We start from the raw sequence: 22,794 nt of genomic DNA on the forward strand, positions 1-22,794 counted from the left end.
TTGGTCTGTTTATATTTTCTATTTCTTCCTGGTTCAGTCTCGGAAGTCTGTATTTCTAAGAATTTGTCCATTTCTTCCAGGTTGTCCATTTTATTGACAAATAGTTGCTTGTAGTAATCTCATGATCTTTTGAATTTCTGCAGTGTTGTTACTTCTCCGTTTTCATTTCTAATTCTGTTGATTTGAGTCTTCTCCCTTTTTTTCTTGATGAGTTTGTCTAATGGTTTATCAATTTTGTCTTCTCAAAGAACAAGCTTTTAGTTTTATTGATCTTTGCTATTGTTTCCTTCATTTCTTTTTCATTTATTTCTGATCTTTTTTGTTTTTTTTTTTTTTTTGCAGTTGTGGCCTCTCCTGTTGTGGAGCGCAGGCTGCGGACGCGCAGGCTCAGTGGCCGTGGCTCACAGTCCCAGCCGCTCCGTGGCATGTGGGATCTTCCCAGACCGGGACAAGAACCCATGTCCCCTGCATCGGCAGGCGGACTCTCAACCACTGCACCACCAGGGAAGCTCTAGCTACTCATTTTGATGTGTGATTATTTCGTTTTTCTAAAACTCATAATACATTCTAATTCATTAGCTCTAAGTCTTAATTTATCAAAAGCATATGATTTTTTTTATTGGAACAGGAGTCATCCAAAGTCCCAGACTATATCACTGGTCATTTTCTTTAAAACCATTTGTGATTCTAGGCTTATCATTTCCCCATTTGTAAAATAAAATAATGATAATAATAGACCCTTCTGAAGAAAGGTTCTAATGGTATTTTTACGCCCTTTGAAAGGCAGCTAAGTACTCTTGTTTGTTCTCAGATGAGCAGTATACATGGGTGCTGACTCCAGAGAGCCTGCAGTATGGGGTTGGCACCTACTACATAACAGCCCTGTTGAATAGAAGAAGCAAGGAGGGTGCCCAGCAGATGCCCGCCCTGTTTCTGGTGGTCCCTGTCGTCACCCAGTGTTATTTCTGGGACAGCGGCAACCACGTGGAGGAGCAGCGGATGCCAGGTCAGAAGCTGCCCACTTGTGCTGCTCTCCCACCTCGGCTGGCAGTAAACTCAGTGCTCTGTCATCTCATTTGGGGCGGCCCAGAAAGCAAAAGCGTTGGAAGGGAAATAAATCAGCCTGGTTAAAAGGAGGAGGCGTGTGTGTGGTGTGCTGAGAGAACGTGTCTCTTTGGAGCAGCCTTCTGCTTTAGATTTGTCATTTTTCCCCAAACATTAGTCTGGGGTGAATCTGACAATCTACATAAAGTAAGACAAGTGGTATATGGAAGCTGATCAATTCTACAAGTACTAAATATGCGGAGGGTAAAATGAGGCCGACTTTCTGCTACATAAAAGAGAACTTTTATTGCTTCTTGGCCTTTTGGCTAAGATCAAGTGTAGTATCTATTTATATCAATTTAATATCTGATACAGCCTCTATTCAAGGACAATATAGCAACTGGATTTTTGGAGCAGGGAGTTGGAATAGGAGCTTGGTCCATTCACTCCAAAAAAAAGAGAACTTTTGTACTTAAAAATAAGCTAACAGATTCGTGTACATTCTAAGCCAGGTGAGGACGGACTGTCACTTCTGCAATTACTGCCTCGTTCCAGGTGTCTGACCGCTTTAAAAGGGTGCTGTACATTTTCACACTAGTGGTCCTGTGAGATCCTGTCTGGTTTCATGTGCACAAAGAATGGGCCGTAAGTGTCTGGAAATCCTGAGGCAGCTCTTCCTGAAAGATCTGATAGGGCTTCCCTGGTGGCGCAGTGGTTAAGCATCCACCTCCCAATGCCGGGGACACGGGTTTGATCCCTGGCCGTGGAAGATCCCACATGCCACACAGCAGCTAAGCCTGTGCTCCACAACTACTGAGCCTGCGCTCTAGAGCCCATGAGCCACAACTACTGAAGCCCACGAGCCACAACTACTGAGCCCGCGTGCCTAGAGCCCATGCTCCGCAACAAGAGAAGCCACCGCAATGAGAAGCCCGCACACCACAACAAAGTAGCCCCGGCTCGCCACAACTAGAGAAAGCCCACGCACAGCAACGAAGACCAAAGACAGCCAAAAATAAAAACAAATACATTTTTTTTTTTTAATGTGAGAGAGTGTTCTCCAGATCGAGAATACAAGGAAAGAGGATTCCTTGGAAGGCTTCCGCACCATTCATGCAACCCCTCAGACTGGGAGCTTGTTAAAATGCAGAGTCTGTCGCAGTAAGTTGGGGCGGCCGGAGAGTCTGCCTTCTGACAAGTGTCCAGTGCTGCTCGGCAGGGAAACCCCACGGAGTAGCAAGTTGGGGGAGATTTTCTTTTCTCCCAGCAGTGGCCACCCACTGCAAAAGGCATCAGGACATTTCCTGCCTCCTTGAAGCCTTTGTTATTTGGACTCCATGAAAGTATCAGAACTCAGAGTGCGCGATGAGAATTCCTCCAACGGCCAAAAGTGGACTGGGAACTTAACCTTGTTCTGTGGAAGGAAATCAGTCATCCTGACAGCATTTTAGGCTTTTCATCTACAAAATCAGGTGTGGAATTGGTACCTTCCATTCATTTGCTTAGTGACATTTTAAAAGATATCTTTTATAAAGAAATGTTACAATATATGAAAAGTTATAGGGAGTAATATGATTAAAAAATTAAAGACACCACTCAGCTTTATCGCAAAGTTTGTATTTTGCTGTATTTAGTTCAAGTATTTTAAAATTTTAAAAAACACTGGGATAATGGAAGATCTGGATCTATCCCTCTCCAACCTCATTTCTTCATTCTTACCAAAGGGTCACCCCTGACTGGAATTTGGTATATGTGTTCATTCCTTTTCTTTTAAAGGATCAAACTTTTCTTTTTTAATGTGTTTATTTGGCTCCATTGGGTCTTCATTGCTGCACGCGGGCTTTCTCTGGTTGCGCCAAGTGGGGGCTCTTCATCGCGGTGCACAGGCCTCTCATTGCGGTAGGTTCTCTTGTTGCGGAGCATGGACACTAGGCGCCTGGGCTTCAGTAGTTGTGGCATACAGGTGCAGTAGTTGTGGCTTGCGGGCTCTAGAGCACAGGCTCAGTAGTTGTGGCGCATGGGCTTAGTTGCTCTGTGGCATGTGGGATCTTCCCTGACCAGGGATCTAACCCGTGTCCCCTGCATTGGCAAGTGGATTCTTAACCACTGCGCCACCAGAGAAGTCCAGCAGCCCAGTAGTTTGCCTCTACTTACTTACTTGTTTGTTTGTATGTTCTGCTGTTACTGGACACACAGGTTGTTCTGATATCTCCTAGTTGTAAACAGTGTTGACAGGGACATCCTTTTTCACGTTTCCTTGTGCATATGTGCAAAATTCCCCCAGGATATACATTCAGAGCTGGAATCACAGGATTCAAGGAGTTTTGCTTCTTCGATTTTACTAGATGTTGCCAAGCTGCTGTGCCCATCAGTTGTCCCACTTTACACCAGCAGAGAATAAGCGATCAGCCCTTGTTTCCCAAATCTAAATGCCTATGTTTGTTTTACGTGCGTCCTTTTCTTAGCGCGCCAGTTAGAATCAACGTCTTGACTGCTATTCCACGTTGGGCCACAGAGCCCACTTTGGAGGACACAGTGTCTGTGTAACCACCTGACCTACTTGGGCGGCGATTTCTTCATTGTGCCTCGGGCAGTGAAAGTGGAAGACACAGTTGAGCTGTTCCTTCGTGTGACCAGCAACACCATCGGGGTGTCCCTGCTGGCCAGCCTTATTGGAGTCTATATGCTCATTTTTGTGTGGGCTTGGAGAAAGGACCAAGCAGATATGCAGAAGGTGATGAGACTTTGATTCCAAAAACTTTGCCACAATGTCTTAAATATGTGGAACAAGATGAAAAAAGAAACAAAAACCCTTCATCAAAAGAGGCAGGTAGGGGGCTTCCCTGGTGGCGCAGTGGTTGAGAGTCCGTCTGCTGATGCAGGGGACACAGGTTCGTGCCCCGGTCCGGGAAGATCCCACATGCCCGCGGAGCGGCTGGACCCATGAGCCATGGCCGCTGAGCCTGCGCGTCTGGAGCCTGTGCTCCGCAACGGGAGGGGCCACAACAGTGAGAGGCCTGCGTACCGCAAAAAAAAAAAAAAGAGGTAGGGACTTCTCTGGTGGCGCAGGGGTTAAGAACCCGCCTGCCAATGCAGGGGACACGGGTTAGATCCCTGGTCCAGGAAGATCACCACATGCCACAAAGCAACTAAGCCCCTGAGCCACAACTACCGAAGCCCACGTACCTAGAGCCTGTGCTCCGCAACAAGAGAAGCCACTGCAATGAGAAGCCCACGCACCACAACGAAGAGTAGCCCCCGCTCACCGCAACTAGAAAAAAGCCCACGTGCAGCAACGAAGACCCAATGCAGCGAAAAATGAATTAATTTTAAAAAAAGAGGTAGGTAGCATGGTAGTCGGTAGTGTAAGAATTCAAGTGGGGCTTCTCTTAAATTTCTCGTCATATCTTCTGGCTCAAGGCCCAGGGACTTAACTCTTTATCTCCATTTCTTTTCTTTTAGCCAAGGTTGAACCCTCATATGATTCATTTAGGTTGGGAATAAGCCAAAAGAAAACACCCAGAGAACTTAACTGTAATCAAATGCAAGTTTATCTCACTTAATACATTGGATATGAAAATTATGTGTAAGTCAAGTTATAATTTAATGTAACGGCAATATATAGGAAACCTGTAAGTGATCTTTATTTATTTTTGGCTGCTTTGGGTCCTCGTTGCTGCGCGCAGGCTTCCTCTAGTTGCGGCGAGCGGGGGCTACTCTTCATGGTGGTGTGAGGGTTTCTCATTGTGGTGGCTTCTCTCGTGGCGCAGCACGGGCTCTAGGCACGTGGGCTTCAGTAGTCGTGGCACGCAGGCTCAGTAGTTTCTCCCGCGGGCTCAATAGTTGTGGCCCGCGGGCTCTAGAGTGCAGGCTCTGTAGTTGTGGCGAACGGGCTTAGTTGCTCCGCAGCATGTGGGATCTTCCGGGATCACGGCTCGAATCTATGTCCCCTGCATTGGCAGGCAGATTCTTAACCACTGTACCACCAGGGAAGCCCAGAATCTTTATTTTGAAACAAAAAAATTCCTTTGATGACAGCTTCTTTCTAATTTCTGTTCTATATCTTTCTTATTCTTAAATTTTCCTACATGTGGAAATTCTAGAATACACAAAATATCTGTTTCTTTATGGCTATTGGTCTAGAATTACCATTTTTAGTAAATAAAAATACAAGACTGTTAAATTTGAATTTCAAATAGTGAAGGCATTTTTAGTATAAGTATGATCCCAAATTATTCATCATTTGTCTGAAATTCACAGTTAACTGTGTGCCCTGTATGTTATCTGATAACCCTTTCTGGGTGGGTGGGAGGTGGAGATATTTAGAGGTCCAAGACCCGATCAGTTGATTCCATGAATATTTCATTTTAGAGACATAAACTCTGGACTGTCAGCCCTTATTCCCCCCTTTTGTCACTTAACTTAGGTCTACTTATCTGTACATCTTCTCCCCACACCTCACCCTTTCTTGCCACAGAGCTGCCGCAGTGCATCCTCCTGTTTCTAGCTGGAGAAGGCAGGGGTCTATGCTAAGTGAAGATCGGCTAGTTTTCTTGGTTCTGCTTTTTCCTGCAGGTGAGGGTCACTGTCCTGGCTGATAATGACCCCAGCTCCCAATTCCACTACCTTATTGAGGTCCACGGGCTATCGAAGAAGGGCTGCTACAACAGCTAACGTTAGTGAAATAAATGTTCCTCATTTGTTACTTGGTGTCTTCTGCCATATGAGGTACAGTCTGACTTGGTAATATCCCTGTGTCCACTTGTCCTTTACAAGGATCCCAGACAGTGATCTTTCCTGGTTCTAAACTGTACACCTGAAGAGCTCTTTCTGCTTGTCTCAGACCCCAAGACTTCATTTAATTGCAGTTTTCTCTGTCCTCATCTTTCTCCTTAGAGATAAACCAAAAGAATCACGTTATAACTTCCTATACCGTATCTTTCATTGTCACGTTTTAGGTGGTTATCACCCTTTATGGATCAGAGGGGCAGAGCGAACCCCCATCATCTTTGTGATTCCCAGAAAGCAGTCTTTGAACGAGGGGGACTGGATGTCTTCCTCCTGGGCACTCCGTCTTCTCTGTGGGAATTACACAGCCTGCAGCTCTGGCATGACAGTTCTGACGTCAGCCCTTCTTGGTAAGTACCCGTATCAGGCTGGCATGTTGCTTCTTCTCTGTGGATCTTTAGCATTCTGGGGAAAGACCTGCGTGGCTTTATGATAAATAACTATAATGCTTTGGGTCAAATAGTAACAAATGACTGTTAGATTTTAGTTTCAGAGCTGTCTACACAGAAGAAACCCTGGAAGGACATATGGAAAATTAACAACACGATTTTTTACGGGTGGTAGAATGATAGATTTTTTTTTCCATTAAATGCTGTCATGATGGTGAACAGCAAATAATAACAATGAAATAGTGCCCGAAAGTACCGTAAATCGAAAGTATCTCTAAATATGAAAACTATCTTCAAAGAGTAAATTTAGTAAATGACTATATACTGAATATACTTTGGGTTAAAATGAAGAGCTTAAGGAGAGGGGAAGGAACGGAATTACAGTGTGGGATGTGCCTAGAGAGTTAGAGAGACAAGCGGTCAGTGATGAGTGCGTGTGCCCTGTGCTAGATCCAGATGATTCTGCATCCTCCTTCGGCAACACTCTAAGAATTAGGAGAGGAGGGTGGAGAAATTATTGAATAGATGATGAAAATTAAGGTTGAGGATTATTGGCTTGTTGGGATTAGGAAAAAAGAAGGGAATGAAGTCAAAGGTCTCAGGCCGGTATTCAAACAAGTCAGTTGCTGAATACTGGCCCCCTGAAAACAGTATGCTGCTTGCCTAAAATTGATAGCAAAAGAAGTCCTTCCCTGCTAGGCTAGATGCACCAGCCACTAGGCCAGGATAGCCTGATAAGCTGCTTGCTGCTTGCATTCTGTTCAGGTATCTACAAAGCGGTTTGTTGCACTATTATTCCACTTTCATTTATAAATAATGTATAATAAGCACTTGAAAGATACTCAGCATCATCAGTCATCAGGAAATGCAAATTCAAACGACAATGATAGCACTAAACGCCCACCAGAATGACTGAAATTAAAAAGTCTAACAAAACCGGGATTTGGTGGCGGGGGGGGGCAGTTAGGGCTCTCACACACCGCTGGTGGCGTGTAAAATGGCACAGCTGTGGTGCAGGACAGTTTGGCGGTTTCTTGTAAGGTTAAACGTACCTTGACCATATGACCCAGAAATACCACTCCTAGTTATTTACCCAAGGTCAATGAAAACATATGTCCATTCTGACACATGTGTATAGCAGCTTTATGAATAATGGCCCCAAGCTGGAAACAACACAAACGTCCATCAGGTGAATGAATAAACAAATGTTGGTATGTTCATTCGATGGAATCCTACTCACGACAAAAAAGAGCCATCTGCTGAGACACACAGCAGTGTGGATGAATCTCAGAAAACATGACACTGAGCAAAAGAAGCCAGACGCAGAAGGAGACATACTGTACGACTCCACATAGATGAAATTCTAAAAACAAACTACTCTATAGAGACAGAAAGCAGATCAGTGCTCACCTGAAGCCAAGGGTGAGCCTGAGGGGGGCTGACTGGGAAAGGCACAAGGGAACTTTTCAGGGGGATGACGGTGGTGCTTAGTACCCAAGTGTATACATTTGTCAAAATGCATTGAATTTTGTACGTTTTCAATGGGTGCCCTTTATCACACGTAAACTATACCACAGCAAAGTTGTTTTTTTAAAGTATGTGTATAGGAAAACATCTAGCGCTATATACACTAAATTGTTACCAATAGTTATTGCCGGGTAGTAGGATTATGAATTTTTAAGTTTTTCTTCAGGGTACTTGTAGGTATTTCCAAAATTTTTTAACAATAAATTTGTATTATTTTATAATTATTGGAAGTACATTTTTTAATTTAAGGAGCTATTGTTCGTGGGTGGTGCCATAGAATTCTGTCAAGAGAGTTGTAAACAGGTGCCACATGGTTGCTTTGTTGTTCTGAGTCCCTAAGTAACTGCAATGGGCAGAACCACACCATCGAGAACCCCTCCCACCACCAATTAACCCATGATATGCATGTAACATGAAGAAGAAATAAACCTTTGGGTTTTTTTTAAAAAAAGCTATTTCTCTTAGAGGAAACACTTAAAGGAATTCACACCTATATAATATTTTCCACTTTTCTTACTCTTATCACTGGTTTATATCAATTCTAATTTTATATGTGGTCTTTAATTATAATATTTTTAAACTCATAATGACTTTATGCTCCTCAGGGATAGAGATGCTGTCTTATTCATATTTGTATTCTCAAAAGCTCATACAGGGGCTTCCCTGGTGGCGCAGCGGTTGAGAGTCCGCCTGCCAACACAGGGAACACGGGTTCGTGCCCCGGTCCAGGAAGATCCCACATGCCGAGGAGCGGCTGGGCCCGTGAGCCATGGCCGCTGGGCCTGCGCGTCCGGAGCCTGTGCTCTGCAACGGGAGAGGCCACAACAGTGAGAGGCCCGCGTACCGCAAAAAAAAAAAAAAAAGCTCATACAGTGCCAAAAGTATAGTAGGACTCAATAAATATTCGTTACAATTAAATTCTCAGAGTTACCTGTTCACCTCTAGAGCTTCGTATCAGCTTGTTATTAAGGCTCTTTTGAAGACTTTCTTTAGTCAACATTTGCTTTTCTTTCTTTAATTGCAAAAGTAATAGCTGTTTGAATGCAAAAAACTTGGAAAACACAGAAAAGCAAAAGAACTACCCACCCACAATAAAAAACAGACGGCCAGCATTTTTTCTTAGGAAATGATAATGCTTTCTATATCTTTCTACTGGTCATACTGAATGCATTAACTAGATTTTTTCTAACACACATTAGAGTCTCTGTTTCTCTTCTGTATGAAAGAATAAGAGAATAAAAGCACAAAAAAACCCATGACTAGTTTCTCACCAATCAGAAAATGAGTATTTTCTCCTTTTTTATACTTTGCTCTTAAATGAAAGCTTTAACAGTAGCTAAATTTGTTTTTGTTCCATAGGCTGCAGGATTGTAGTTCTTGCTTCTGCTGTCTGCTCTCTGGTGGATGAGGCTATCTAAGAGGCTTGTGCAAGTTTCCTGGTGGGAGGGACTGGTGGTGGGTAGAGCTGGCTGTTGCTCAGGTGGGCAGAGCTCAGTAAAATTTTATCTGCTTGTCTGCTGATGGGTGGCGCTGGGCTCCCTCCCTGTTGGTTGTTTGGCCTGAGGCGACCCAACCCTGGAGCCTACCCGGGCTCTTTGGTGTGGGGCTAATGGTGGACTCTGGGAGGGCTCACGCCAAGGAGTACTTCCCAGAACTTCTGCTGCCAGTGTCCTTGTCCTCATGGTGAGCCACAGCCACCCCCTGACTCTGCAGGAGACCCTCCAACAGCAGCAGGTAGGTGTGGTTCAGTCTCCTATAGAGTCACCACTCCTTCCCCTGGGTCCCGATGCGCACAGTACTTTGTGTGTGCCCTCCAAGAGTGGAGTCTCTGGTTCCCCCAGTCCTGTCAAAGTGCTGCAATCAAATCCCGCTGGCCTTCAAAGTCTGGTTCTCTAGGAATTCCTCCTCCCGTTGCTGGACCCCCAGGTTAGGAAGCCTGACGTGAGGCTCAGAACCTTCACTCCAGTGGGTGGAGTTCTGTGGTATAAGTGTTCTCCAGTCTGTGAGTCGCCCACCCAGCAGTTATGGGACTTGATTTTATTGTGATAGCGCCCCTCCTACCGTCTCACTGTGGCTTCTCCTTTGTCTTTGGATGTGGGTATCTTTTTTGGTGAGTTCCAGCGTCTTCCTGTCGGTGATTGTTCAGCAGTTAGTTGTGATTCCTCCCAAGAGGGAGTGAGCGCACATCCTCCAACTCCGCCATCTAGCAGTAGCTAAGTTTAAATCAAATGCAGCTTAGTCACCTGTGATTTTATAAACTGCCTCAGTAAGAGAGTCCCAGAAATATTTTAGCTTTAAAGCAATCTGTACTCCTAGCACAGAAAATAATTTCCAACTAAAATTAAGCAAGACTTTTGACCAGAGAGATTTGAATGGTTTCACAGAGACGCTTGGGGAAGTAGCATCCTTCCAGTAAAGGAGGAGATTAGCTGACTAGGTACAGATGAAGTCAAACAGGCTGAACGACTAGGGGTCCCCGAGGACAAGTTCGTTGACGATTGAAATTAGGGGAGAAGGTAGACACATGGTAAAACACTGTGGTTGGAAAGAGGATGCAACTTCAGGGCCTGTGGCTCTGAAGCCAAGACGAAGCCACAGACCCAAATAGGACAAGTCATTAATATAGACATTAAAGACCACTCCCCACCTCACCCCCCAAAGACACCCCCTCAGACCCTGGTAATTAAAGATAGAGGCAGATAGGATGCTTACAGAGGTGGCAGGGCACTGTCACATGTGGCACAAGAAAACTTATAGAATACAAACACACACTGAACTATTCCTAGGTTATGGAAGTCTGCATTCTGGTGTTTGGTACATGAACACCCTTAGAGGCTGGGAAGGAAAAAACGGGATCAGCTCTGGTTTCTTTAATTCTTGCCTAATGATGAAACAGAATCCATTTACTTGGATACTCACTGTCAGTGAAAAATTACTTCTTTTTTAAATTCATTTTTATTGCAGTATAATTGACATACAACTTTATATTAGTTTCAGATCTACAACATAATAATTCGAGGTTTGTATATATTGTGAAATCACCACCACCGTAAGTCTAGTTAACAACTGTCACCATACGTAGTTAACAGAATTTTGTTTTTCTTGTGCTGAAAGCTCTTAAGATCTACTCGTAGCAATTTTCAAATATGCAACACAATATTAACTATAGTCACCATGCTGTACATTACATCCCCATGACTTGATAATTTTATAACTGGAAGTTTGTACCTTTTGACTCCCTTCCCCTGGTTCACCCAGCCCTCCACACCCCACCTCTGGCAACCACTAATCTGTTCTCTGTATCTATGAGCTCCGTTCTGGTTTTGTTTTTTTTTTTTCTTTAAACCTATGTGATGAACTCTGGTGTGTTGTTTATTTATTTATTTTTGGCTGCACTGGTTCTTAGTTGCAGTATGCAGACTTCTTAGTTGCAGCACATGGGATCTAGTTCCCCGACCAAGGATTGAACCTGGGCCCCCTGCGTCTTACCCACTGGACCACCGGGGATATCCCTGGTTTTGGTTTTTTGTTTGTGTTTTGCTTTGTTTTTACATTCTACATCTAAGTGAGATCATACAGTATTTATTTGTCTTTCTCTATCTGACTTACTTCACTTAGCATAATGCCCTCTATTCACGTTGTCACAAATGGCGAAATGTCATTCTTTTTTATGGCTGAATGATACTCTGTTTGTACACATACCACATTTTCTTTATCCATTCAGCCATCAGTGGACATTTAGGTTGTTTCCCTAAGGTTACTTGTTATTACAGCAACTGGTTCATGCCCACCTCCCTAACATAACTGTCATCTTTTTTTTACTGTAGGTATGTAAATTGTCACTGACATGGCAGGTAAAAGGAAATGGCATTTCCTGTGCAATTGTTGGCTGGCCATGGACCTTGGAGACTGTGAGCGTGACTGGATCTTCATACCGGTCTCAAAGAAGGAGCTCTTTTCCTTTAGGTACTCTTGAGAAATTATGGTGTGTTACATGTCTCTGAGGCTCTGTTCACTTTCTTCACTCCTTTTTCTTTCTGTTCCTCAGACAAGACAATTTCAATTATCTCTCTTCAAGTCTGCTGATTCTTTCTCCTGCCTGCTCACATCTGCTGCTGAGCCTCTAGTGAACTTTTCATTTCACTTATTGTATTTTTCAGCTGCAGTCTTTTTATTTTTCCAGCTGCAGACTTTCTATTTGGTTCTTTTTAAAAATAATTTCTGTATCTTCATTGATAACTCTCTGTTTAGCAAGACAGCATTCTCATTTACTTCGCTTTAGTTCTTTGATATGGTTTCCTTTATAGTTCTTTGAAGATATTTAAAATAGCTGATTTGAAATCTTTAGTAAACTGAGTGTCTTGGCTTCCTCAACAATAATCTATTGACTTGGGCTTCCCTGGTGGCGCAGTGGTTTAGAGTTCGCCTGCCGATGCAGGGGACGCGGGTTCGTGCCCCGGTCCGGGAGGATCCCACGTGCCGCGGAGTGGCTGGGCCCGAGAGCCACGGCCGCTGAGCCAGCGCGTCCGGAACCTGTGCTCCGCAACGGGAGAGGCCATATACTTTCTTGTTTCTTTTCATGTCTTGTGATTTTCTGTTGAAAACTGGACATTTTAAATAATAGAATGTGGCAACTCTGAAGATCAGATTTCCTTCCTCTCCCCCAGTATTTGTTGTTCTTAGTGTTTGTTGTTGTCTAGTGTCTGTTTCTAACTAATTCTGTAACGTCTGTATTCTTTGTCATGTGTGAAAATTGAAGTTTCTGCTCAGTTAGCTTAGTGGTCAGCTAATAACTAGACAGAGACTTCTTCAAATGCCTGAACCAGTAAGTCTCCCAGTCTTTGCTGAGGGGTTTTGCATGCATGTTGTGCTATGCCTTTAGCACTCAGCAAGGCAACTGACAGCTCTGCCTCAGCCTTCACTTCCTGCTTGCTGAGAGCTTCAGGGTCATCCAGGGGTGAAAGCGTAGGGCCTTCTCAGGTATTTTTTTTTTTTTTTTTTTTTTTTTTTTTTGGGGGGGGGGGGCCTCAGGGCCTCTCACTGTTATGGCCTCTCCCGTTGCGGAGTGCAGGCTACGGACGCGCAGGCTCAGTGGCCATGGCTCACGGGCCCAGCCGCTCCGCGGCATGTGGGATCTTCCCGGACCGGGGCACGAACCCGTGTCTCCTGCATCGGCAGGCGGACTCTCAACCACTACGCCCCCAGGGAAGCCCCTTCTCAGGTATTTCCCCAGCATGCATACAGCCCTGGGCATGCATGTGGCCTTCTAGATTCCCAGGACTGTGTCAGAGCTTTTCAAAACTCCTGTGGACTTCTCATTTTCCAGCTTTTCCATTTAAGCTTTTTGGTTAGCCTGTCGTTTGCCTACCATATCAGGCAGCTGTGAAGGTAAACAGTCGCCTCTGAATATTTTTGACAGTGCCCTCAGGGAAAAAGCCTTTTTCACTGGATGAGCCTCCAGTCACATCATATAAGGACAGCCTTGCAAGTGGAGTTTTCCAAGGAACTATCAGACAAACAATGACAGTTCTCTGGGGAAAGGAAGCTTTTAAGGAGCTCCAACCCCATTCTCCTCCCTCTAGTGACTGCCAGGCTGCTGGTTTTCACTGTGATCAAAGGCTGTTGGTTTTAAGGTTACCGTGGAGCTAGAGAAAGGGAGCTGGGAAAATAGGGCAATTTAAAATGCCACAAAATTCACTGTTCTTACTAATATTCAGCCATTTTTCTTGAGTAAACACTCCCAGGTTAATACAAACCTTTGGTTATTTACCTGAGTTCTGAAAATTTTGATTCTGGCTTTTTTGTTTGTTTGCGGTACCCGGGCCTCTCACTGCTGTGGCCTCTCCCGTTGCGGAGCACAGGCTCCGGACGTGCAGGCTCAGCGGCCATGGCTCACGGGCCCAGCCGCTCCGCGGCATGTGGGATCTTCCCGGACCCGGGCACAAACCCGCGTCCCCTGCGTCGGCAGGCGGACTCTCAACCACTGCGCCACCAGGGAAGCCCTGATTCTGGCTTTTTAAGAGAAGTTTTATCATTGCTTTTATGGAGGAATTTTCAGAGGTCTTTACTCCACCGTTTCCACTGACCCAAATGGATTTAGGCAATTTACTACTTATAGCAGTAGTAGCAACCAGAGCAATATTTTATGTCAGTTCCCAGATTCGACAGGTGATGTAACGAGAGCCAGGTGTTAGCTGCACATGCAGTGGAGGTGCATCACAAAAGAGGAACCTCAAGGTTAGGAGACTCTGATCTGATCTACCAGCTGCCAGAAAACCTGCCTGTCCTTCCCTGTAGAATGAGACATTATCTTCATTAGCCTGGAATGTAGGGGAATCTCTCAAGGGGTGAGAAGAGGGCATTTCTATCTTTATTACCCTAGAATGTCTCTGGGGAGTAGGATGTCTCTATCTTTACAATCTGGAAATGCAAATAAGTTGGCTCCAAAGAGAGCTCCTGACTGTCTGTTTTCAGGGCTGTCTGCTTATACAAAGATACTGGAAAAGACAGTCCAGGAGCAAAGTTTTTATTAGTGCCTAAATGGGAAGCATTCGTGGAGAATTGCCTTCCAACACTGCCTATGTTATGTCAGTCTAGCTGTTATTCTTATAAAGTATGTTGTCTTTTCTCTGTTTAACATTTTCTCTTTATCCCTGATGTTCCAAATTTTACCATAATTCTTTTCACTGTAGATTCACTGTTTATACTGTATAGTACTCAGAATGTACTTAAAATTTTTTTTGTTGTGGTAAAATACACGTAACATAAAATGTAGTTGTTGATATACAGAATCATGTCTTAAATTAGCAGAAATTCTCAGATGTCACTTCTGAAAATATTGCTCCTCTGACGTTGCTTTACTCTATGCTGGAGCCTCTCAAACTATCCTCCACGTTTTTAAGCCGCTCTTGCGTGCATATCTTTTTTGTCTCTCTGTGATGTGTTCTGGGTGAATTCTTTCATACTACCTTTCTGTTCACTAACTTTCTCTTTAACCAGGTCCCTTTCTCCTAATATTTTTGTTTTGAGGACCATATTTTTCAGTTTCAAGAGTTCTAACTTATTCCTGTTTTTCATAATTTTTTATTATTTTAAAGTGAACATTATTCCTTGTATCTTTGAGCAACCTGAAATACTTAAAGTCTTTTTCAGACTGTCCCATGAAATTAATTTCTTCTGGACTGAATTACTGATTGTGTTGGCTGCCTTTCTTAGCATTAGATTTCTTCATGTGTTTAGGAATTTGGGGTTGTAGCTTGGTTTCATTTTTAAATCTCAACCTCTCTGTTTTTCTCCACACATCCCTGACTAGTACTTTTTTGATGTTTTCATCCAACCCTTCACATCACTAATCTAGAACTAGGTCTTATTATATTATACCATTTTGGAGCTCCTATTCCTCCGTAAAATTAAAGAAACCAGATCTGTTGCACGTCCTGTCATGAGCCAGTGCATCTCTTGGCTCAATTCCTGGTCCTGGGGCTGTCCACTCTCACCCACCTCCCTACTTATAAATGTGTAGCCCTGTGGCAGTTGTTTGTTCTGCAGAATTCTTCCATGAGCTCCAGCCTCAACCCTGGCTTCAGGCAGTGAAGTTGGCTTTGCTCTCCCTTTCCCCACTCCATGAATCACTTTCAGTTCCAGTTACTCTGTGGGAATCCGACTTTGACCTGCGCATGCCTTCTTCCAGACCTGGAGCACAGGATCCTGTGGCTTCTTCCCCACCTACCATCTTGTTTCTCATTCCAGTCCTCTTTCTCAGAGACTTTTATTTTGTTTTTAAGCCCAGGCAATGTTTCGGGTTCTTTCTTTTTATATCATATTTATAGTTCCTTTTGGAGTAGAGAAGGGGCTCCAAGTATGGATTTACCAAACTGTCTTGAGTGGAAGCTTAATGCAAACTTCCTAAGAGTAAAAGATTTATCGAAGCTCTGATAAAGCGAAAACAAGTTTTGGTTTTAAAATCTCATGCAATAAAATTACCCTTCAAAAACCTTTTACCCCAAAATAACAAAAAAAATCGTATCATCAAGTCGTCTGAAAGCTTCTTCACGGAGGTGCTGAACAGTGGCCGAGTTGTTGCTGTGCAGCTTGCTGCCAGGCAAACCACGTTCTAGACTAGGGCACTTTCAGAATGAAATGTCCTGCCTTTCCTGTTCTAATTTATCTTGTTAGACACCTGTTCTCCTCCATGATTGTAGAAAATCTCACCCAGGATTGTCTGTGGCTCTCAGTCACAACTTGACATCCCTGGACCCAGTTTACAAGAGTCCAGCGGCTCACCTGCTGCATGACCCTCCTTCTCTGCAACACGGTCACCTATGTCACGTTCTAGAAGATGAACGGCACCACCACCAAGAGACATGAGCACGCTGTGGGTGAGCCCGGATGTGTGCTGTTTGTGGCACGTCATCCTTTGATTACTCCACTCTCCTTCCTTCCAAAGTTAGAAACAGAATATGTGCCTTCATTTTCCCTCTGCTGCCCTCACATTAGAATACTCATTTAATTCTGCTCTTAAAGGAGAATAATCATTTATTCTAACATTACACATTTTCCCACAGATCTCTTTTATTAACACATGATCAGGGTCTTTACTGCCACGATAACTTGTTATCCTTAGATAATCATAGTTAAATTGCTAAATAAATACTTGAACCTGGGAGAGGATTGCCTTGGAGGTGATTTTAATTGTTGAGGATGAGGGTTGTACGTCCTGCTTTTCTTTCAGTGGGCCCATTTGCTGTGACCTGGTCTGAACTGCTCATCAGCATCCAAACTGCTGTCATCCTTTTCCCCGTCAGTCTTGGGATTGGACGGCTTTTCCCGTTGATTCAACCACAGGAACCTCTACCTCTCTTTCCTCCCATCCAGGCCTCCTGCCTCTCAGATGTTTCTTTTGAGCCTCTGTCTCTCTCACAGAGATAGTTGAGGTAAGCTTGGTATCAAATTTTACAGGTAAATGTCATGCTCCCTCCCCCATGTAGTGGAAAAGGTCAGTAGAAAGGATCTCCTGCAAGGCTCCTGAGGTCCTGTTAAACTTAATAGTTTTTCTCTAATTCCTGTCCCCCGGGTCATCACTGTGCCTCTGGTTTTTTCCTCTTCATTATGGAGTGATGTGAGCACTGATGTGAGTGCAGGATGTCCTACTCTGGAGGTGTTTTAGTTTTCTATGTTTGATCAAACGGTCTCTTCTTCTTTCATCCTAGATTCTCTCATAAAACTAGTTCTGAAGCTACTGTGAGGTGACTTCTTTCTGAAAAAGGAGAGAAAGTGAAAAACTGAGGTTCTTTACACTAAGCATATGCCCCTCCAAGGAGAGATACAGCCTTCCTACCATCTGTAATTGCTACCGGTCCTGGGTTTAATGTAAAACTAACTTTTCTCATCTTGGTTCTACTTTCAGGAATTAAAGGAAACTGGGATTCCTGCTCAGAAGAAATACGTACCTACTCTGAGTGTGAACAGTCTTCATGGAGTTCTTTCTTACATTAACCAGCTGGTGAAGCTTTTATCCAGCCTCATCTGTTCTTACTTAGAGGGTCAAGGCCGTCACCAGCGGGCAGGACCCTACTGGGCAAATGGTAAAGTTCAGTAAGTTTCCATATCTAATCTTTTATCTGCCTCCCACTCTCTTACTTTCGTATTCATTCTTACCTCTCAGCATAACCAACAGGCATAGTACGACCTTCTGCTTGTTTTAATTTTCTTAAACTTCTAGTATGGAGCTGATAGCTTAGATCCCTCTGATGGCTTCTTAGACAATATATCTGGTCTTACAAAGTAAAGGATTAAGGAAAACCCACAAAAAATGTCCTCTGTCTCAGACCCCCATATTTCATCTACTTTGTCGGGGGCTATTGAAACTTGTCCTTCTTTTTCTTCTATGGAATGATGAGATTATGCGATTTATGGATTCATGAATATACTTTGGGCCTTCTGAGCACTTAGAGTTGACATGTACTGCAGTTCTGATGAAAAAGTGCAATTAACTTTACAAGTTTTTCAATTCTGTATCAAAGTATAGAATTTTACAAGTTGCTGTGAATTCACCAGCGTGCTCAGAGAAGACAATAATTCTGCAGGTGTTGGGTCCAGTCTCCAGTGACTGGGAAAATTTAACCTCATCATCAGTTAATGAGTTGCTAATTTCTACCAGGAATTACTATTTATTGAAATCTTCCACTTGTCCAAGTGTCAACCTGGAATGTACTTTCAGTGGTTCCTGAAAACCACCATCATTTCCACAGTTACCTGCTCAGAGTTCTGTGGAGGCTTCAATCTCACTTAGGCACACTGGGTCCCGCCCAGGCCCATCAGCCTTGTGACTTCCTAGATGCAGTCAGCCAACTGCAAGAACTCCAGGAACTGCTGGAAATGCGTATTCTTCCCACAGAGCAAGGGCCATCCAGGTAATGCATAGCACCAGGCTTTCTTTATCACCTGTAATCTTCCTAAACCTGTCTCTCAGCTGTTGGCTATGAGATTATTCCTTCAACTTCTGTTCCTAAGGGACGCAGCCAGAGCCCAGACGGGAAGCAGCCCATCTCTAAAGGCCGGCTCAGATGGTTGACTTACTTCTGCTGGCTCCTTCTGGTGTCACTAGCCTGGCCTCAGCCTTTTTTGCAGCACTTTATAGCCTGGAACTGAACAAAGACCAAGCCACCAGCTGGGTTATTTCGATATTATCATTGCTTCAGAACATCCTCATCACCAGTAAAGGTACGTGAGAAACAGTGACACCGGCATGGGAGGAAACATTGTAGTTGCAGGAAGCTTGGGAAACCGAGGTCTGTGGGTGTCAATCCAGGGTGTCTAATGATTCTTACAACTTGACAAAAACAAAACAGAAATTGGCAGAGTAAAATTTGTTAGGGGTATGTGTGCAGTAGTCACAGAAAAAACTAAGCAGAACTGATGGACTAGTAGAAGTTTAGCAAAAAAGGATTGATTGGGAAGTTAAGAGGGACAAGTAAAAAACTAAACTACCTTAAAAAAAAAAAAGAAAACTTACCTTTTAAAAATCTTCCCTTTCCTGGGCTTCCCTGGTGGCACAGTGGTTAAGAATCCGCCTGCCAATGCAGGGGACACGAGTTTGAGCCCTGGTCCGGGAAGATCCTACATGTCGCGGAGCAACTAAGCTCTCATGCCACAACTACTGAGCCTGCACTCTAGGGCCAACAAGCCACAACTACTGAGCCCGCGCCCTAGAGCCCGAAGCCACTGCAATGAGAAGACCGCACACCGCAACGAAGAGTAGCCCCTGCTCGTGACAACTAGAGAAACCCGCATGCAGCGATGAAGACCCAATGCGGCCAAAAATAAAAATAAAATTAATTAATTAATTAAATGGATAACAAACAAGAACCTACTGTATAGCAAAAAAAAAAAAAATCTCAGTTATCATGGTATATCAACTGTGAGTGATTGCATAAAGTACCAACTGCTTCTAGCCCTTCAGCCCATAATTCACTACATAAATGAACAGGTGCACATCATGATCAGTGATCAATCATGTCACTTCTCAAAGTCTGGGTGATTGGTCACCTGTTATCCTGTTTATGTACAGGCAGCAAATTGTGTAGTTGTGTTATTTGTCTCCCAGTCATAAACTCTGTGACCTTTACCATGAAATGGATAGTTGAAAGAGGACCTTGGCCAACAGAGATGAAAATGCAGCAAATTAACAAAATAACACTGAAAGTGAAATTTGAATAGAATGTAAATGGAGTTATACAAGAAGCCGCTGACCATGGGAAGATGGCCTGTGTTCAAGAAACTGTAGATACGCAGCCAGGTGAGTCAAACTTACCAACATAAATGTAGAAATTGGTTATGAAGAAAAGGATGATGGTGTCCCAAAGGAAGTAACACTGGCAAAAAACTAACATTAAAGTGACTCTCGGAGATATTTCACAGCCTTGAAAGCATAAAGGATAAGATGCTGGAAGCCAATGCAAACTTAGAACAGTATGACAATTCACCAAAGGCACAGACAAAATGCTCTCCCCGTATCCTAAGTTATACAAGAGGAAGGCCAGCACTGTTCAAATTATTCTTGATAAATTTTCTACAAAGAAGTAACTTTAATTCTCAACGTTTCTAATGTTTTAAATTACATATTAGTTTTACTACTTCTAAATTCTTCCTTGTACCTTTATAACGAACAATAAGAGATTTTAATGTTTTGACACAAATCTTTAAATGTCACAGAATGATCATAATTTTTCCCCACTGATGATTAAGATCACTTTGCACAGTTTCAGCTCGCTAGGTCATTTGTATGATCCCACACTACCATGTAAAGTGAGAATTACCTTTAATTAGGTGTGAAATGTCATGTCTGTTATTTTCAAGTGCTTCAGAAAAAGAAGCAAAACAAATACGGTGAAAAGTTAACTTTTGTATCTTCCAATTTTTATGTATGTTTTTAAAATTTAATAATAAAATGTCAGATAAAAATAACTCAATGGGGACTTCCCTGGTGGTCCAGTGGTTAAGATTCCACACTCCCAATGCAGGGGGCCTGGGTTCGATCCCTGGTCCAGGAACTAGATCCCACATGCTGCAACTAAGAGTTCACATCCCACATGCTGCAATTAAATATCCCGTGTGCCACAACTAAGACCCGGTGCAGCCAAACAAATGAATAAACAAAATAAATATTTAAAGAAATAGTAACTCAGTGGATCATATACTCAAAGGTAAAATTACAAATCTTTTAGAAGGAAACATAGGTGAAAATCTTCGAAACCTTAGGCTAGGCAAAGAGTTCTTATATACGTACATTACCAAAAGCACAATCCAGGAAAGAAAAAATAGGTAAATTGGACTTCATCAAAATTAAACATTTTGCTCTATGAAAGACATCTTTTTTATTGAAATGTAGTTGATTTACAATGTTGTGTTAGTTTCTGGTGTGCAGCAAATGATTGAGTTATAAGTATTTGTATTCTTTTTCATATTCTTTTCCATTGTGGTTTATTAGGGAATACTGAATATCCCTGTGCTATACAGTAGGACCTTATTGTTTATTTTTTATATAGTAGTTTGTATCTACTAATCCCAAAGTCCTAATTTATCCCTTCCCCACCTCCTTTCCTGTTTGGTAACCATAAATTTGTTTTCTCTCTATGAGTCTGTTTACATTTTGCAGATAAGTTCATTTGTATTATTTTTTAGTTTCCACATATCAGTGATATAATGGTATTTGTCTTTCTTTTTCTTATTTACTTCACTTAGTATCATAATCTCTACGTCCTTCCATGTTGCTGCAAATGGCATTGTTTCGTTCGTTTTTATGGCTAAGTAGCATTCCATCATATATATGTACCACATCTTCTTTATCCATTCATCTGTTGATGGACATTTAGGTTGTTTCCATGTCTTGGCTGTTGTAAATAGTGACACCCCTATGACATAGGGGTGCATGTATCTTTTCAAATTACAGTTTTGTCTGGATATATGCTTAGGAGTGGGATTGCTGGATCATATGGCAACTCTATTTTTAGTTTTTTGAGGAACCTCCACACTGTTTTCCATAGTGGCTGCACCAATTTACATTCCCACCAACAGTGTAGGGGAGGGTTCCCTTTTCTCCACACCCTCTAGAGCATTTGTTATTTGTAGACTTTTTAATGATGGCCATTCTGAGCGGTATGAGGTGATACCTCACTGTAGTTTTGATTTGCATTTCTCTAATAATTAACAGTGATGAGCATCTTTTCATGTGCCTGTTGGCCATCTGTATGTCTTTTTGGAGAAATGTCTATTAAGGTCTTCTGCCCAGTTTTTGATTGTGTTGTTTGTTTTTTTGTTATTGAGTTGTATGAGCTGCTTGTGTATTTTGGAAATTAAGCCCTTGTCAGTTGTATCATTTGCAAATATTTTCTCCCAATCCGTAGATTGTCTTTTCATTTGATTTATGGTTTCCTTTGCTGTGCAAAAGCGTATAAGTTTAAGTCCCATTTGTTTTTTGGGTTTTTTTGCTTTTATTTCTGTTTCCTTGGGAGAGTGACCTAAGAAAACATTGGTATGATTGATGTCAGAGAATGTTTTGTCTATGTTCTCTTCTAGGAGTTTTATGGTGTCATGTTTTATTTTTAAGTCTTTAAGCCATTTTGAGCTGATTTTTGTGTGAGGGTGTGTTCTAACTCACTGATTTACATGCTACAGTCCAACTTTCCCAGCACCACTTGCTGAAGAGACTGTCTTTTCTCCATTGGATATTCTTGCCACCTTTGTGAGAGATTAATCGACCATAGGTGTGTGGGTTTATTTCTGGGCTCTCTATTCTGTTCTATTAAGCCATATGTCTGTTTTTGTGCCAATACCATGCTGTTGTGATAACTGTAGCTTTGCAGTATTGTCTGAAGTAGAATGACTAAAATATCGATAATACTAAATGCTGGTGAGGACGCAGAGTAACTGGGAACTCTCATTCATTGGTGGTAGAAATGAAAAAATGGTATAGCCACTTTGGAAAGCAGTTTACCAGTTTCATACAGAGTTATACAGTTACCATATAACTTAGTAATTGCACTCCCAGGTGTTTACCCAAAAGAAATAAAAACCGGGACTTCCCTGGTGGTCCAGTGGTAAAGAATCTGCCTTCTAATGCAGGGGACGTGGGTTCAGTCCTTGGTCAGGGAACTAAGATTCCCACATGCCGCAGGGCAGCTAAGCCCATGTGCCACAACTACTGAGCTTGTGCGCCTCAATGAGAGAGCCTGCGTGCTGCAAATTACAGAGTTCATGCGCCCTGTAGCCTGCGCGCCACAACTAGAGAAGAGAAAACCCTCACGCCACAACTAGAGAGAAGCCCACATGCCTCAGCAAAGACCCGACACAGCCAAAAATAAATAAGTAAATAAGTAGAAATAAAAACTTATGTTCACACAGAATTGTGTGAATATTTGTAGCAGCTTTATTCATAATTGCCAAGGATGGGACTTCCCTGGCAGTCCAGTGGTTAAGACTCTGCGCTTCCACTGCAGCGGGCACGGGTTTGATCCCTGGTCAGGGAACTAAGATCCCACATGCCACA

General features: G+C 42.9%; 1 protein-coding gene and 1 pseudogene across 1 annotated transcript in view; both read left to right on the plus strand.

The window, feature by feature from the left end:
• Positions 1 to 22,794, plus strand: part of PKD1L3 (polycystin 1 like 3, transient receptor potential channel interacting) — a 53,598-nt gene that overhangs the window by 12,817 nt on the left and 17,987 nt on the right. The window contains 17 exon segments of the mRNA XM_024735707.1: positions 784 to 980; positions 982 to 1,006; positions 3,548 to 3,778; positions 5,620 to 5,681; positions 5,683 to 5,719; positions 6,003 to 6,041; positions 6,043 to 6,185; positions 11,571 to 11,714; positions 15,924 to 16,126; positions 16,480 to 16,675; positions 17,023 to 17,034; positions 17,164 to 17,199; positions 17,201 to 17,234; positions 17,236 to 17,332; positions 17,968 to 18,193; positions 18,269 to 18,339; positions 18,342 to 18,470. Coding sequence (XP_024591475.1) covers positions 784 to 980; positions 982 to 1,006; positions 3,548 to 3,778; positions 5,620 to 5,681; positions 5,683 to 5,719; positions 6,003 to 6,041; positions 6,043 to 6,185; positions 11,571 to 11,714; positions 15,924 to 16,126; positions 16,480 to 16,675; positions 17,023 to 17,034; positions 17,164 to 17,199; positions 17,201 to 17,234; positions 17,236 to 17,332; positions 17,968 to 18,193; positions 18,269 to 18,339; positions 18,342 to 18,470 — 1,882 coding nt within the window.
• Positions 1,351 to 1,521, plus strand: LOC112393550 (uncharacterized; annotated as a pseudogene).

The sequence above is a fragment of the Neophocaena asiaeorientalis genome, unplaced genomic scaffold, assembly GCF_003031525.2.
Source record: "Neophocaena asiaeorientalis asiaeorientalis breed wild unplaced genomic scaffold, Neophocaena_asiaeorientalis_V1.1 scaffold40, whole genome shotgun sequence".
Classification (NCBI taxonomy): Eukaryota; Metazoa; Chordata; class Mammalia; order Artiodactyla; family Phocoenidae; genus Neophocaena; species Neophocaena asiaeorientalis.